Source organism: Anopheles maculipalpis, chromosome 2RL (genome assembly GCF_943734695.1).
Source record: "Anopheles maculipalpis chromosome 2RL, idAnoMacuDA_375_x, whole genome shotgun sequence".
In the NCBI taxonomy this organism is placed as follows: domain Eukaryota; kingdom Metazoa; phylum Arthropoda; class Insecta; order Diptera; family Culicidae; genus Anopheles; species Anopheles maculipalpis.
Genome location: NC_064871.1, coordinates 32,771,121 through 32,788,836, shown reverse-complemented (window position 1 = coordinate 32,788,836; position 17,716 = coordinate 32,771,121). Strand labels below are relative to the sequence as shown.

The following is a 17,716-nucleotide window of genomic DNA, read 5'->3' as shown; positions in this document are numbered from 1 at the left end:
AAAACCAATTATTTAACATTACACCCATCCACTCCTATCCCGTACGCTTTCATCCGGAACGGGACGCTACTTCCGTTGTTGGGAATGTTCCTTAAACCTTGTATTGAACTTGTCTTGTTTTGGAGCAATTTAATGCAACGTTTAAAGCTCTAATATTTTATTTTTCCTGCACAATTTTTCTACAATTTTTATCAAACAATCAAAAGTTTTGTAACAGCAAAGACACGTTTTAGTTGTTATCCATTCACCTTGCACCTCTTACCACGCAAGGGTTCAGATGATCGTCCACCTTTTGAACACATGTTTGTGCCGGCCGATTTGCTCGTGCGCGGTCAGCAATAAAACTGTATACACATTGTGCTCCCATCAACTCCGGAGCGCGCTGCTTTTCCCGGTTTCGTGTGTATGCGTATGTAGCATGCGCGCCCCGGTGAAGTCATCCGCGTCGATGTTGTTTTCATTTCGTTTGTGCGAACTGGCAGAATCTCGCGATATCGTTCGCGTCCGTACGACTGGTTTGCATCCCCGTCGGAATCAAACCAGAATAGCACCAACACCCTTGCACGTTGGTGGGTCAGTGTGGGGTGTTTGTCGCTGGTTGCTGGTGAGCAACGATCGCCGTCGATCTCCGACCGGTTGTAGCATCATCGTCAGTTCTTAGCGTGCGTACGAACAGTGCGCGTCGAAGGTGGCCAATTTTTCATACGCTGCTCGAGGTTATCGCCGACAAAAACTCTGCCCAACATCCGGGTGCGGTAGTTAAATTTGGGACATCAGTTTGTGTATTCGTCGCGAAAGACTGTCGGTGGGGCCCGCATTTGGAACGATAAAAAGTCATTCGAGTTTGGAAATATTTTGTGCTTTGCGTGGAAGAACAATCTTGTTGCTGATCGGTTGTGTTTATGTTGCTTTTTTATTTGGTCTAGAATAGTTGAACAAAAATAAACATTGTGCACGTCGGATGAAGTTCGGTGTGAAGTGCGAGGTTTAAGTATCTAAAAAGTAGAACGTTCGGATATTTTTGAGTAAAATTTCGGGACGGATCTTACGTCGAGGTAAAGGCTGGAGGCGATAGAGTGTGCCGTGTGTACAGAACAGCATCAAAATGAGGTTTGTCTGATAGCATAAATATTCATTCAAGATATTGGCAGCATCAAGGCTCTCCATTTTGAGAAATACAATTAGCTATAAGGATTCAAAATAACAAATTAAAATTGGTACAATTTTGTAGAATTAGATCACAAGTCATAATGCATATCTAAGAAGTGAAGTCTTTAAGACACGCACAGAAAAAAAAAATCTTAACTCTGAAGCTCAAAAGTAAATGAGGCGACACTGATGTCAGTCATGAATGCACGGTTTCATAGTTTCCTGATAAACAGAAGGATTAGTTCATCGTTCGTGCAAAAAGATGTAAATTAAATTACCAGCACGTTCTTCCAAGAGCCACATCTACTCATATTTATGATGTCAGCCTCTCTCCCAACATCCAGCAGCTTGAAACTAATGGTTTGTCTAATGCCGTGTTTCTCTTTTACACCTCACAACAGTGACTCACTCGCTGACCAGCAACAATCACCGGATCCACCTTCCAGCAGTGAGGTTGACAGTCTGCTGCAGCCATCCGAAGAAACCGACAGCATGGCCGGTGCAAGCAAAGAACTAAGCCCGGAAAAACAAACGGCACCGCCGGACTCATCCGAGGTGGCGAAAACGAAGGACGATAGCATCATGTCGCTGCTGTACTCGTTCGCCAAGAAGGTCGTAACGGTCGGTATCATATACTTCGTCGGCTATATGGGCTGGTCGGTGGCGTGGCTCATCACACCCGTGATCCTCTCGGTGGCCCGCGAATCCTGGCGCAAAACGAACGATACGCGGCGCAGCGTTGCGAAGGCATCGGCGCTCGCGAACGATAAGGACGTCATCCTGGCCCGTCTACACGATCTGCCGGCATGGGTAAGTGGGGTCGTAAAATTGGGTCCTGCGTTCCGTTTATACGGTAAAGATATCTTTGGCCCAGTAGTCAGCATTGCACAAGCACAAATGCCACGGGTTTGATGTTTGACGCGCAATGGGACTATATTTTGCCGGGTTCGTGACAGCTCGCCAGCTAGCTTGGGTGTCTGATTGTGACGATCATGATAAATCTACCCATTGGACGCCAAAAAGGAAAGCTTCACACGCAAAGCGTGTCACGTGAATTAGCACACCGCTGGGTTTGGGCGTTGTGTATGTGTTTTATTGAGAAGCTTTCAGCTTTGTATCTAGCTGCAAGTGGATATGAATCACACGCGCTGTGATATCATGAATCAGTGATGCTCTTAATCCATCATTAAATAGCAATTTTTGAGAGGAAATGACTTCAGTATGAGGCTATGAGGTATGAGGAGAAAAAATAAATCTATTCGAGAGCTTACTCTCTGAGCCAAGTTTTGCATAATAACAAATGTACTTTACTGGGTTTCTAGGCACTACAGTACCCAAGAATTGCGTAACAAAAATTAGTACAGAATCTGGAACACACGCCTAAAGTTATGCAATGCTTATTTGGAGCATGATACCAGTTTTTTTTATTCGTATAGAACAGTATTGCTTGCCTGATTCCAATTAACAACAATTCAACAAAAAATTTCTTACAAAATAAAATATATTTATTATTCAGTGAAAATAAAAGTATAAAATGAGGTTTCAAAAGCTAGAATTTAACCGCATCCAGTCTAATTGTGAAAAACAAACGGGTACTGTAAATGGGTCATCATTTCTAGTGGCGCCAGCGTAGCTCATTAATAATAAAATAACGCATTTCAGTAATGACATCATCAAACCAGCAGGCAAACAGGCAACCAGCACTGGCACTGAATCGTGTCTACAACATTTCATGACTGTGGAGATAGCAAATGACTGACGTATATCTGGTTTCTTCTTTTTGGGTAAAACTAAGTACTTGTGGCAGCAGTTTTATAGAAAAATTATCTCACAATTTCATTTTGTACACGCTTGCTTGTTACAAGAGATTCGCGGTATGATTAATTTCACTCTCAAGAGCACGCTTTCGCGGAAAAGAGGATCTATTTTTTCTTTTAAAAACAAACAAAATTCGGCTTGACGATGCACCTTGGCCTCTTGTTCGGGCCGGGTGTTGGGCGTTTATTTTTAAAAGCAAGGCATCATTATTGCCAGCGTAAGTGCCCCCACGAGTGTAAAGGTTTTGTTTGACAACAATAGCTTTGCATGGTGCTTGCAGCAGTGCCGTGCACACGAAAGGTACGCAATCCAAGGGATCGTCGGATGAGAGATGGTGCTGATCGTCAGCACCGAGATGTGGCAAATTCATCTTTAAATCTTTAATGCTCATAAACTCCTTTCCTTTGCGTTTGGTGGGACGGAAAAGGGGGATGGCAGGTGATGTCTTAATCATCAAAAACTTACAGCATGTGTAAACAGACACATCTATTGCTGGAAAACCGTAACCCCTTAATCGGGCGGGTTGGTCCTTGCTTGACTGAGAGTGAGCCTCGAGATTATGTGTGAGTGTGTTTGTTGGGAAACAACGGCTCCGTTGTGTGTAATTTTATGTTGCTAAATAATGCTAGCCTACTTAATGCATAAAGTTTATGCATTTGTGAAACTCTGTTTCATATTTGTGCTGACTAATTTTGTAATCCGCTAAGGCAGTGGCGAAAAATTGTTGCATTTTGTGACTTACGAACGAAGAACTATGAATTTTAGCTTGAGGTAGGCGCTCTTACAAGATTAAATCTGTAAAAAATTTATGTTTGTTTCATACTATTTTGGAATCTTTGAAATATTTGGGAGAAATAGTATATGCTTTATCATATACTATTTCTCCCAAATATTTCAAAGATTCCAAAATAGTATGAAACAAACATAAATTTTCTTGTGATATTTTTATTTCATATTAAGATAATTCTAGAACGTTGAATACTTTGAAACATTTTTCACAAACATCTTTCGCTTCTTCATGCTAGAAGTTCTTCTTGATCATGAAAAATTTCCTGTGTCAACAAGCTTACAGCAAGGCCACGTTACAGAATCGATTTTGTTTCGCTAATCAACAAAAAGACTTCGTGGAATTCTATACCAAATTTTGGCGAAGCGAAACGATACGTGGAATATCATATCAAATAAAGTGATCAAAGAACGGTGCCAAAAATCAACGATCTCAGATTAATATAGCATTCGTAGGCGCTTTATTCCAGCACCATGTGCCTTGGTGTTCAAGTATGCTGTACCAGTTATTATTTACCGTTCGCGATTACCAAAATATACAGAAAATTCCCATTTTTTGTAAGCCCAGCTTTGGCTGTAGTATCGTATAGTATTTTTCCTTTTTGTGCATTTTTTTTTCTCGTTTAGGCTGCTGAACGCTTACTTAAAACTATACCGCAAAGAACAATATTTGAATAACAATCCTTGACTCGACAAAATTAGGTCCTGTACCGTTAAGCGTAGCTTCTTTTACCACGTGGAGAGTGCCTCACTTGAATCGCCTTCGGACATGACACTCGTGGGTGGAATACATGCAGAGCTCTGCTCAAAATTTGGAGGCCTCCTACTGCAGTAAGACTCGCGGTGCACATGTGTACGAGGACGAGTCGTTATCGATCGATCAATGGAAAAGCAGCGCTATCCGGCAGGGAAAGTGTACGGTGTCGATTTACATGAAATGATTCCCACGTGCGATACTACTAAACGGTCCGGTTGCTTGCTTTGCTTGTAACGGTGACCCCGAAAGCCCCGGCCGTTGGTGGAGTGTTATTTTGATGGTTTTAAACTGACGGTTAGCGGTGGAAGCTAATGTACGCGTGTGCACAACGTTCGGGGTGACTGTTTGCTTTAGTACCGGTGAGGGAATACCGGAGAAAAATACAAAATACACGCTGGGCAACTCACTAACACCGGCGGTAATCGTTTTCCACTCCACTGACACCGGTAAGTGGTGTTATCCTGTGTGTTCGTACATTCGCTGCTCGCTAGTGAACCCTGGAAGCCACGCTGCAGACGCCACGGACGGCATAGTTGGCGCTGTGTCATGACACCAGCTCATGACACTGCACTTGAAGCAACATCAAAGTACGGACGATGATAAGCGGACGGTGAAATAATTGCAATCAGTACCCTTTTTTCGCAAGGTTAGCTAAATTTTGTATGCTTTGCGGCGTGACATGTAAAGAAACATTAAAATTTATCTTTCGAATGCAAATTCATCGCACAAAGTTTATCTCTTTGCTTGTGCTGCAAGAATCTACAGTAAAGGACTAATTGAATGTAGTAGTGGAGGATTAACCCTAAGCCTTAGGCCGAATGACATGGAAGTTGAGCCTGTTACTTGTTACTGTTGAGCCTGATAGTCCGGATTGGATTTGAATCCCGGTCCTGCCGTATGACCGGACTCATCATATTGCCTATAATTCCTCCAATATTGGTCTAGGTATTAATTGGTTTAGCAGTTTTTGGTTATCTGGTTACCTTACGGCTACTAATGTAACAAGGCTATTGGAACAGATAAACTTACTCCTTGAGACACGGCAGGATCGAACGTCGAATCCTATTCGGAACATTTCCATGTAGTAAGAACTAATTATTGGGCTATTTGGTGTCAATAAGTCTACTAAACTATTATATAGCCGATATTTCCTCGGAAGTCTTTAAATGACGAGGAAGGCAAGGAAGAAATCCAACTTAGTTCGACAATGAAACTACTACACAAAGGCATCAGAATGCATTTTCTTGTACTCGAATCTTACACCCTAGAACTATTATTTTTCGAGCCGTCTTAGAGCTAAGCTATAACCAGAGGCGGATTCTGAAGCCCTATGCGGAATGGAAGTTGGCCCTTCAAATTAAACCCCTTAAACGAGAAAGCTGTTGAAATCCTCTGTAGACATCGGTAGATCTTCCAGTATTTATAAGAATCAAATCGTTTTGTGTTCCAGCTCGGGTCCATTTCAATCGCGGGGCCACGTGTCCCCCAGAATTGACCACTTATAGGAAGATACATCTCAGACTGTGACCTTAGCCTTGCCTGTCGTAAACCTTAATGATCGAATCTATTCATCTCTTTGTGCTACGAAACGCCAGAAAGCTAAAATGCGATCATTCGAAGGAGTTTTACTTGAAAGCTTCTAATGATCGCTGAGGTCAATTTAAAGATTTCTCGATCGTTGACGCATCCATTGTGAAAAATATATTTATTATTCGCACTGTCAGGCGCCAATTCCAAGTGATTGTGACAAGGAGGCCTTCCTCTTTGACATAAGAAGTATCTATTGAATAACAATGTCTATTTGGTAACAGATATTCTTAATTAAATGACCTGGCCCTTGGATACAATTTGTAAGGTTTTAGTGGTAAGGTGTGCTGATCAGTCTTCACTGTATGTCACGTCCCCTCCAAACTATCCTTACCAATCCACTATTTTACTGAAGGGAGCAAACTGGATGCATTCGCCATTAGTGAACCGATCACGTTGTTTGATCTACTTGAATAAGTTGGATAGGCTTTCACCTCGATCGTCCAGGGCTAGTTGTACCATTCTGGATTCGCGTAACTGTTAACAACGGGGTGGTACGACGTGCGTCACCAGCTTCGCTAAGGTTAGACGACGTTAACCTTTTTTCGCGGACCAGTCAGGAGATGTCTTTAACTGCGGACCAAAGGTCAGCCTCCGACAATTTCTCCTAATTCCTCCAACGGAAAGGGAAAGCACTACTGGGGTACTAGACCTCATTAGTCTAACTACTAGACCTCACTAGACAGAATCTGAAAAGAAATCTTCCAAAATACTTACAAGTTTCTTTGTGACAAGTTTTTGATGTTATTCCTTTAATCAAAAATGTTTCATTCTTATATACTAATTTCGTTTCCTTGATCGATGTTATCCAAACGAGAAACAAAGATTTATCCTTTTTTAAACCTCTATGTTGCGCTGCTTTGATTCTATGTGCTATCTTGTGCTATTCTTACGCAGATACCTACGCTGTATCAATATAAGTGTGATCGCGCACCGCTTATGCTGATACTTCACATCATGCCCGTTCTTGGTTATGCCTGCGTTTGGCTTCTTTGTGTGCCTAAGCTGAACGACAAATCAACCATTGGAACGTTTACAAATATTATTTATCCTGTCATATTTACCCGAGTGCCGATTTAATTCGATACGACGGTGTGATGATAAGTTTTACTTTCATTGCCGTGTTCTCATACGATGTAATAATTTTGGAATTTGTACTTTTAATATTATTTATTAATATTAAAATATTTTTTTTTAATTTGGTCTTCTTCTGCCGGGTTCGCAACATCCTATTAGAAGTGTTTTTTACGTTCTATCTAAAACCGAAATTTTATAGTATTTTTTCGGATAAGAAATTTGCTATATTTTTGCACGAAAGGACAAATACCCCTATGGCCCTACCGGGACAAATGTCTTTGCACGTCTAAAATACTTTCCTGTTACGGGTTAAAAAAAAAAAAAAAACATAATAAATGGCTGACCAAAAACCGGCTACGGTTGTACTGCCACAACAAAGACTAATACTTCAGCTTGTCCATTAGTCGTCCATAAATAATAAAGCAAATAGAAAAGAAAAATATATGTTATTACGTATTGTTATTTCCACTCCCACTCTCTATCCATTAGGTTTTCTTTCCGGACGTAGAACGTTGCGAATGGCTCAACAGGGTAAATATTGACAGAACGTCTTGCTTGCACGGCTGTGCTCCGATCGGTATCGATGACTAATGTAATTTGATTTCTTCTGTTTCACTTCCAATCCACGTGGGCAGATCCTGAAGCAAGTGTGGCCTAATGCAAACTTTTACGCGAAAAATCTCATCAAAGAATCGATTGAACCGAATATCCAACAGGCAATGGCAGCCTACAAGCTGAATGGGTTCAAGTTTGACCGAATGATCCTGGGAACGATTGTGAGTTTTTTTTTTAGCTGTTGTTGGTATTCTATTTCTTATTCTATTATTCTACTTATTCTGCTGTGCCTTTCCGTTCCTCACTTCCCAACAGCCTCCAAGGATCGGCGGTGTCAAGGTGTACGATAAGAATGTGTCGCGCAACGAAATCATTATGGACCTGGATCTGTTCTACGCCGGCGATTGCGATATCAGCTTCGCGCTCAGTGGACTGCGTGGTGGCATCAAGGACTTCCAGATACACGGCACGGTGCGCGTCATCATGAAGCCACTAATTTCCCAGATGCCACTCATCGGTGGGCTTCAGATATTCTTCCTCAACAATCCGAACATTGACTTCAATCTGGTGGGAGTGGTCGATCTGCTCGACATGCCGGGCTTGAGTGACATTTTGCGTAAGATTATCGTGGAGCAGGTGGCTGCCATCATGGTGCTGCCGAACAAGCTGCCCATCGTGCTGAGCGACGGTGTGCCGGCCCTGTCGCTAAAGATGCCCGAACCGGAGGTAAGATTAGTTGTGCAGGAGCGAGCCCTTAATCAGCTGCTGTTTGTTCGCTAAGGAAGTTTTATGCTGCGGTATTAGCCGGATGATGAATCACGCAATTTATGGTGAGGCGAGCTTTGCCGCCAATGGTATGGAGTGGTTGTATCATTTGGGGCGAATTGGACCCTTGTGCAAGTCGTAACAATGAATGATGGTTTTCAATTTTTACCTTTACAGAATTGTGCAAAGTAGCAAAGATTTTAATTTTTTTACGACTTAACGGGGTTTGTGTTTGGGGATAGAATTAAATAACATTTTTATTTCTTAAATCCACTGAATTCTTAAAGTTCTACGTCCACTTAAAGACGCTTCCAACGTTTTCCCTTTCATTTGCTTTATTCATCAGGGCGTACTAAGGATCCACGTCGTTGAAGCTAAGGACCTCATGAAAAAGGACATCAGCGTGCTTGGCAAGGGTAAATCGGACCCGTACGCCATCATTTCCGTGGGTGCACAGCAATTCCGCACGCAAACCATCGACAACACGGTCAACCCGAAGTGGGATTACTGGTGCGAGGTAAGTGGACAGACGACATCGGCGTCGAACGAAAACACGTCGTGCGGAATGGCCGGTACCGCTGTGCCAGTTGGTCTCCGTATGGTGCGTGCTTGGGGTTGTTTGTTTTGTAGCAAGATGCGTCAACAAGCCCCTTGGTCTCTGGTCTGGTGTACTATAGGGCTGTGAGGATTTGAACCTTTTTTAGAAAATAGGCAAGTAAAAGCTACTCACCAGGCGTGAGCAGCTTCGGTGGACCTTACCACAAATCTGCGTTAAGTATAGACGTGTCGTCGCAAGTTCATCGTTATCGTTTTTCGCCACCATATGCGTGGCACACACCAACTCTCAGTACCTGTATATCGACATACACTTACACACACACACACACACACATGGTGCACAGTTATTTATGGTAAATCAGTAGCGTAAATATGCTTGCTTCGGTCCGGCGGCAACACAGTTGATGCGACAGGTGTCCATTCGGACGGACACTGGATTTGAATATGGGTGCCTTGGGTCCGATTTGTCGACCAAACTTTGTGCAGAAAATCCAATTAACACGCCGGTCTGTGCCTTCGTTTCGAGAATGTTTTGTTTGATTTTGTTTCGCTGTACAGTGCACGTAAGGTGTTTCCCTCTCTGGTCGGAAGGATCGGGTCCACCGGCGAAAGTTTTCGTATTTGCATGAATCACTGTGTTAATGTTACAACGTTCAGCGCATATCGTTATAAAATGATGAGCGTGAGAAGCATGATCAAAATTGCTGTTAAATGTGTGTTTTTTGTTTGTAAATACAGGTCATCCCGTTTAACGAGCTAACAAGTTGTTGATCAGACACTTGTGTCATGTCATTTACATCAATGCAGGCGTGCGCAGAGCAAAACGCCTAAAGTTATGCAATTGCCATGATCGATGCAAATTTTAAGTATCTGTCAACGGAAGATCATCTTTACACAAGCACTGTAGCTAGGGGATCCATTACTTAGAAGCATCAGTATGCTAGAAATTCATCTTACAGGATTATCTTGCATTCGTTGCCAACCGCAAGCTGCAGATTGTCTTGCATGAGTAGTGTATTATAGCGCGATAATGTCCATATGCTCATCTCTACATCTATGGCGATCTAAATGACTAAATGATTCATAATTAATATTTGCATCACTGTGTGTGTGTGTTTTTTTTTTCACTGTACTATAACTGCTACACGGTAATTTATTTTCCTGATGTTGCTGTTCTGTTTGGTTCAATTTTTACTACTCTTATGAAATTAATGCTCCGCAAGCTGCGTGAGCATGCACGACATTTTGCAAAGCAACGCCGCACACAATACTGCTCTTTGCTGCCGTTATCTGGTTGCTTCCACCAGGTTTTTTTTTTTTTTGGAAACCGAAAATTGTAGCATTTTAACCATTAGCTTGTGCTTATCGCAAACACACGACCAACATACCGGACAGGACAGGTGATGAACGGTTGTTTTGTTCCTTGGCTCTGGTCGCTGGAAAAATTGTTCTAAAAATTCATGCCATTGGGCCTCCATGGAAGGCACCTTTCTGCATCCCTTGAGCATTATTATGGGCGTGATTGAAGCGACCCTGCACCTGTTGGGAGCGTTCCAAATGGTCAAGGTTCATTAAAATTCATAATGCTGAAAAACATCACCGGAACAGAATTCTTGACTGGTTAACTATTGAGCTCTTGAGCTCTCGAGGTCGAGATATCTTTTGAGTAAGTTGTCATTGGATCCCTACACCCGGAACCTACAACAACCCCACGTAGTACATACATTCCAAACGACCTACACCTTCCCCCATACCTGCAGGCCTTTATCCACGCGGAAAGTGGTCAAACACTTCAGGCCGTGATCAACGATCAGGACGCCGGCGAAGATGAACTGTTGGGAAGGTGAGCCAATTCGTTTATTACGTTGTTATAGTTTTTCGTCTTCCGTTTCTATGATTTCCCTCATGACTCTCACTGGTGGTTTTGTTTAACATATTATCCTTTGGTTTTGTTTGTTGTCAAATTATTATTTCCACATTGGTTGTACGCCCATCGTACATCGGGAGAGTTTATGGTTTTGGGGCGTCCACCGGTTTAGTTTAATGTTAGTTTGGTTTCTAACATCACCACGTGTCATGTTATTAGTTCAAACCCCCCACACCCCCAGTAATCGCTTGTGTTGAGTAATTTGTATGAGTTTTTGTGCAATGTTGAATGTTCATTCGTTATTAACGCCATGTATAACAACCGTTTTAAGTTTTCTAACCCACATCACTAGTCCTTAATCCATTAACAAATCTGCAGTTTTATTGCTTTTCGGTACTTCACTCTCTATGTTTTCGGTTGTTTACTGTTTCGTTACGATTCCGTTCCGTGTTCCAGTGCGTTTTTAAGTAAAGTGGCATCTGAAGTAAGGAATGTGCGCTTGTCCAACGCCTTGCTTGCCATTTCCGTATCGTGTAGTAGTTGTTCGTTCGTTCGTTTTTGCTAGCTGTCGTTTCTTCCGCTTCTTGGTACGCGTGCAGGCGTGATTGTGGTTTGAGAGACACGCATTCGTTGTTCGTGCTGTTTGTTACTGATTGATTTGGCCCATAACGCTTCATTCTGCAACAGTTTGCCACTCACTCTGAGCCCCCCCATTGTGTCAAAGAAGCTTATGTCGTATGTATAGGCGAAAAGTTTATATTGCAGCCGAACGTATCAGGAGTTCCTCTTTCCGGAGTTAGATTTTTCAGCGTGTTCGAGGCGGTCAAAAGTTAAAGTCGGGATATCCGGGACATGGTTGTGCACTGCGAACCTAGAGGCAGAAAGAAAACTAATCAAAGTCTAATTTTCTAGGCTGAAGTCAATGCCATCCTTAGGCAAGAGATTGAACTCAACCTGTGGGATTGGGATCCGGGTTTCCCCGGGGTACAGAACGACGATTTCCTTGGCAGGTGGTGATGATGTTATTTTCTGTAGTTTGCTTCTGTTTTCGTTTGGTTTTTTGTTTTGTTTCGTTTTCGTTTCGATTTGTCTTACTTTGTTCATATTTCCTCCATTATTTTCCCGTATGTTTCTGTGCGCGATACTGCATACTGCCACGGTGTTTTTGTGTTCTGTACGTGTATTTTTTATCCAATCTTCTAAGCGTTTGTTGAGTGCTTGATTTATCATACTGCCGTGCGTGCCAGAGTCTACCGCGTCATCTTCATCTAACGTTGTACAGAGTGTGCGTGTGTGAGCAGCAGGCACAATTAATCTTGGAGAACTTGGTAGAAAATTTCAACCAGACAACTGACAATCACCTACTTTACAGCTTGCCTCTTGTATGTACCACACTTCCGATAGGATACAATTTATCATACCTCTGTGAGCTTTAGCTTCTTCAACATCTCAGCTGATGTGTACGATGCACCACGTGGAGAGATTCTTCTGTAAATAAACACGCACTACAGACATTTGTACGCACCTTTTTGCATTAGTTTGTCGAAACGAATTGGTTCCCCTAATTGGTTGTTAAGAACTTCAACTGATGCGACTACCACGACAATATTGTCTATACTTATAAATACACTGTAAAGCTTCTTTTTATACTACACTAAAGATTTTTGAGTCTACAGATCCTCAAGTCAGAAAAATAGATCAGTTCCTAGAGTACTGTGTTCGGCAAAAAATACTACCAGATACTAATCGAATGATCCTGCCATCTACTAACATCACTAACAAAATATTGTTCTTTCTTTTCTCGTTCTTCTCTGTCTATTTTTTTATCCCTCTCGATATTGTGCGCTTCTCGTACCCCACATTTTCCGTGTGCGTTTGTTTTTTCGACTGTCCTGCTACTGGCTGGCCTACTGTAAATGTGGTTTCCACTAACCACGAACCGAACCGTATGCCATCAAACTAACAATCCACCGTCGACTATCGACTCGATCCCTTCAAAACATCCTCTATTCCAATTCCTTCCGTCGTATTATTTCCAAATTTCGCCCTCGCTAACGGACGCTAACCGACTCATCCGAAAAAAAAAACAAACCAAAAAACTACCATCATCAACGTTAATAAAAAAAAAAAAACGACCAACAATCCGACCAATCTCCCCCGGGTGTTGAACAGGCCTGTGTTGACGTTACGCATCAAACGTTGATTGGCATAAAGTTATTCGACTGGGATCGAACCGGTGACCACGACCCACTAGGAAGGTTCGCAAGCAATACCACACCATTTTTCGCAAAGCAAATTCAATCATTTTTCCTCTGATCGGCCTATCGCTATCAATATCCATCTACTTACTTGCATTTCTATTCTCTGCAACTCTTCTGCATCCTTTATATGATGTACACACATACACCATGTCGCCGCATTTTTATCTCTACGCAGGCCCACGCTCTGCTCATCATTCGCCCGTTTCTTATTGCTCCGTTTGTTGTATCATCTTGCTTGGGCATCTGCTCGTTCTCATTTTTCTTTTTTATTTAATGTTGTACTCTGTGTTTAGATGTCTATTTGAAATCTCTTCTCATGAACAAAAAATCGTATTTAGTATTTTCATCATCTTGCTCATTTGATTATTCATTGCTTAGTGCTACAGCAGCGAAATGCGGTGTTAGAAAATTGTTTTATTTTTTTTTGTACTATTTTCAAATTATTTTTGCTAATTTCTGACGCTTTCAAAATAGTTTCTAACAGCAAGTGTATCTCTTTTATTATTTTTCCTGTTATTTGTAACTAATGAGCTTGTCTAGAGTAACGTTTTCTAGTTGCGCTTGCACGTATTTAATGTTCATTAATTTTTTTTGTTATCTGCTGTGACTGGTACTGGTTTTATTTCAATTTTAAAAATAACCATTTTTTGTCTTTTCTAATCTTCATGACAATTTTTTATCGAAAAGATTCTTTTAAAACACGTAACTCATTGATCCTGCCATGTACTACTTTTGCATGATTATTGCTTAACGGTTTTACAACTAATTGGTACACTTATTGGTAGCAAGTTAGAAAAATAGTTAATAACATAATTTTACGTTTATTTTCCTGAATGTTTTCCAACGTGTTGTTGCTACGGAACTCGTGCAGAGCTACTGTGGAAATTAGCAGCGTAACCAAGAACGGTGAAATCGATACGGTGAGTATTGCAGGGATGTCAAACACTGAGCTGAGTTCGTTAATAATTCTTATTCTTTTAAGCACTTAATTGGTGGAATCTTCCGTTGCCAATTTTAATTTATTTTGAAAATCTTTAAAAAAGTTTTTAAAAGGTTTTGTACTAAATTAAACTAAACAGTTTTCACTGGTGAAATTGAAATTCTAACTTGTCAAGTGGCTCCAAATTAAGCCAGTCTTGAGTTGCCACTTGTACTAAAGTCATATCAAAGTAACAATTTAATTCTAAGCATATTTTTAAGCTGATGAACTATTTTATTCCTTCTCTTTTTGGCTTAAACACCTTAACGACCGTCTAGTGGTGGGAACTCCGGAATAGTTGAATGAACCACTCCGATGTTTGAAAACCGGAGTATACTCCGGAGTAATCCGGAGTTTGATTCAACTCCGGGGTGCACTGCAGAATCAATTGCAATAAAATCAGCAGTTGGCTCCGGAGCAATCCGGGAGTAACCTGCAATCGATTCCGCAGTGCAATCCGCAGTAGCGGAGATTACTCCAAAGTAACTCGGATTAATCCGACTGGGGAAATCTGGGGAAAATGAGGATTTACCCATTACTGATTAAGTCACGCCGGCCTCCGAAATGGCTTACTAGACTTCCTATTTTACTAAACACTTTCTTACGAGACACTATTTTGCTAAACAAACTTATTTCTTGTCATCTACAGTGGTTGACATTGGAACAGGCCAAGCATGGATTGGTGCATCTACGCATGACATGGTTCAAACTCAGCTCCGACAAGTCTGATCTGAAGCAAGCACTGGAAGAAACGCAACATCTGCGCGTAACCTCCATGAGCACTGCTCTGCTAACTGTTTTCATCGATTCGGCTAAAAACTTACCGGTAAGTAGATCGTTCAATAATTATCTTTTTGTCAGAAATTAATTAACATTACATTTCTATTTTGTAGCAAGCACGCCAACAATCACAGCCCGACCCATACCTGGTCTTATCGGTGGGCAAAAAGAACGAACAAACCTCTGTACAGATGCGTACGGATGCTCCGGTTTGGGAGCAAGGCTTTACCTTCCTGGTGGGTAACCCGGACAACGATACGCTCCAGCTGAAGGTGATCGATCAGAAGACGGGCAACACGATCGGATCGCTCACGTACATCCTGAGCGCACTGATGGAGAAGAAAAATCTCGAGATCATGTCACAACCGTTCCAGCTGCAAAAGTCTGGCCCCGAATCGAAAATCATCATGTCACTTTCGTTGCGCGTACTGAAGCGCTACCGGGAACAGGACGCTGTAGCGACCACACCAGACAAGGCCCCTTCATCCGAAGCGGACAGTGTACTATCACGCACCAGCTCCGTCCGTACGTCCACATCCCAATCGACTAGCGGCGGTTTGCAGCAGCAACAATCGATTGCGGATTCTAATGCAGCGGAAGCGGCGGCCCTATCTCACCAGGGTAGCGTCCGGAAGCAGGACTCACGCAAATCTACCACTTCGGCCATTTTGGAACAGATGTCGATCCAGGAGGAACCGTTCGTTGTGTCAACGTTGAACACGGTCATGATGGCGACGCCACCACGCAGTCCGAATCTCAGCGACGGCGGTACGGAACTGTTGCGACGCAGTCCGAGCACCACCTCCTCGGCCGGATCGGCTGGGCTGGGACGCATACAGCTGACGGTTGCGTACAGTGTGCAGCGTCAGCGGTTGCTAGTAATCGTGCACAAGATTAACAATATTCCGCTCAAAGATCCTAACAACATTCCGGATCCGTACGTGAAGCTGTATCTGTTGCCGGGTCGCTCAAAGGAATCGAAGCGCAAGACGAATGTGGTGAAGGATAATTGTGATCCCGTGTTTGATACCACGTTCGAGTACATCATCTCCAACGCGGAGCTGGTCAACTCGGAGCTGGAGGTGACGGTTTGCACACAGAAAGGATTCTTCGGCAGCCCTGTTATTGGAATGGTTCGTAACGTCGTCGGCGTTGGAAGGGACATTTTGTACTGAACTTTTGTATCTTTTCAGCAAAAACTAACTCTTAACGATCCGGACATTGCGAGCGGACAGGGCATTAAGGCTTGGTATGATCTGCTGCCGGAATCAAAGTTCGAGTAAAAATCCTGCCGCATCCTGGAGTTGGAGTGGTGCATTAAGCTTGATGAGCATTTTTATTGTGATGCTGCTTAGCGGAACTATGATAAGGGAGGGAGGCGTGCTGAGCACATTGTGGATTTTTAACGAGCACACAAAGCATCAATCGTTTGTATTAGGTGAAACAGGCTGCAACAGCAGGGAGACATTTTGTCCCAAAACAAAGAATCAAAGTAATGCCAGTGAAGCTGGGCTCAGCTCTTTGTGTTTTTGTCTATTTGTTTAATGTTTTTATGTGGTTAGTTTTAAGGGGGAGTCAATCTTTAATTTGCACAGATTTTTTATTAGAGCACAGACATGAAAAAAAAACGAACAAGTATATCGCTAGAAGCGACCATTTAAGCGTTGTGAGTGTTTTATCGATTCAGCAAAGCTAACACAATCATACGGTCCGGTGCTTACGATTGCGCAGAAGTAGCTTTAGCAGGTAGGATGGAAAACGAAAATACAGCATACTTTTTTAACGGATTAAAATTTGCAACCGATCGTAATGAAAGTGAAAACATCCGCCTGGATGGATCACTGCCAAACTCTTGCACGTGTTTATTGTTTGAACTTCTTTGGTAGAATATTACTGGTGATCTACATTCACTGGATCATGTATAAAATTTATCATCACAAGCTCTCAACTCCTGGCTGGAAGAGCTTACAGACGAAGCTGTAGCATACATCCCTTCTTAACGGGTTTTCTACTCATCTGCCGTTTCTCTCTCGGCAGCAATTTGAAACTGAACGAAAGTTGTCTCCAAAATGTGTCAATTAACAGCACTCACTGCTTCTGCACGAGGCAGTGGGTGGTTCGTAGTGGAAAACTATTTATCCAAGCGGCAGGCTGGCACAAGTCGACATCTTGTTGCTAATGCGAATACCGCCGGATGTCCGGTGGTTCGTTGTTGGATCACCTGGAATCGGGAACAAAGTACCGGTGGAAGGAAGGTGCGGGTTGAGTGGTTGTTTGCTGTCATCGTTAGGATGCTAAACTGACACGATGCCCGCGGTGTGTAAATATAACTTTGTCACGATGCAAAACACACCTTAGAAACGGTAATATGATGCACATGCACATTTACTAAACGAACCAATACGTCCATCTTGAATTGTACTTGTGCACTGATCGCACTGTTTGACGCACGATCGGCTCATCGGTGGAGAGCGGCGAAAAAGAAGGGAAGAATCCGTGCAAATAGGAATTGTGTAAATCCACAAACACTCACACGGACACGGTAATGCAAACATCTAAATCAATATAAAATAAACAATTTACACAGAGCTTATAGATTTATAGCGAGAGCTTGAACTTACTCTAGGCGAGCTGGCGCAACACACCCCGTACTATCAATCCATGCCTTGCGGATATGTATAAGTCATGCTGCACTGCAAAATCAAACATATTTCTTAAAGCTTTTAATATCAAATCGTGCACTAAAATAGATTTAAAAAAATAGCCGATTCGAGTTG

General features: G+C 42.4%; 3 protein-coding genes across 3 annotated transcripts in view; 1 reads left to right on the top strand and 2 right to left on the bottom strand.

Annotated features, from left to right (window-relative positions):
• The window catches only part of LOC126558283 (serine protease snake-like), a 483,926-nt gene that overhangs the window by 119,656 nt on the left and 346,554 nt on the right, over positions 1 to 17,716 (bottom strand). The window lies entirely within an intron of this gene.
• LOC126558685 (alpha-tocopherol transfer protein-like) overlaps positions 1 to 17,716 on the bottom strand; it is a 332,449-nt gene that overhangs the window by 130,638 nt on the left and 184,095 nt on the right. The gene's annotated exons all lie outside the window — the stretch shown is intronic.
• LOC126557103 (extended synaptotagmin-2) lies at positions 1,563 to 16,230 on the top strand. Its single transcript, XM_050212765.1, has 10 exons — positions 1,563 to 1,959; positions 7,664 to 7,705; positions 7,810 to 7,950; positions 8,045 to 8,455; positions 8,841 to 9,011; positions 10,813 to 10,895; positions 14,052 to 14,100; positions 14,809 to 14,985; positions 15,053 to 16,072; positions 16,133 to 16,230. The coding sequence occupies exons 1-10, from the start codon at positions 1,642 to 1,644 to the stop codon at positions 16,220 to 16,222; spliced, it is 2,502 nt and encodes an 833-aa protein (XP_050068722.1). The 5' UTR covers positions 1,563 to 1,641; the 3' UTR covers positions 16,223 to 16,230.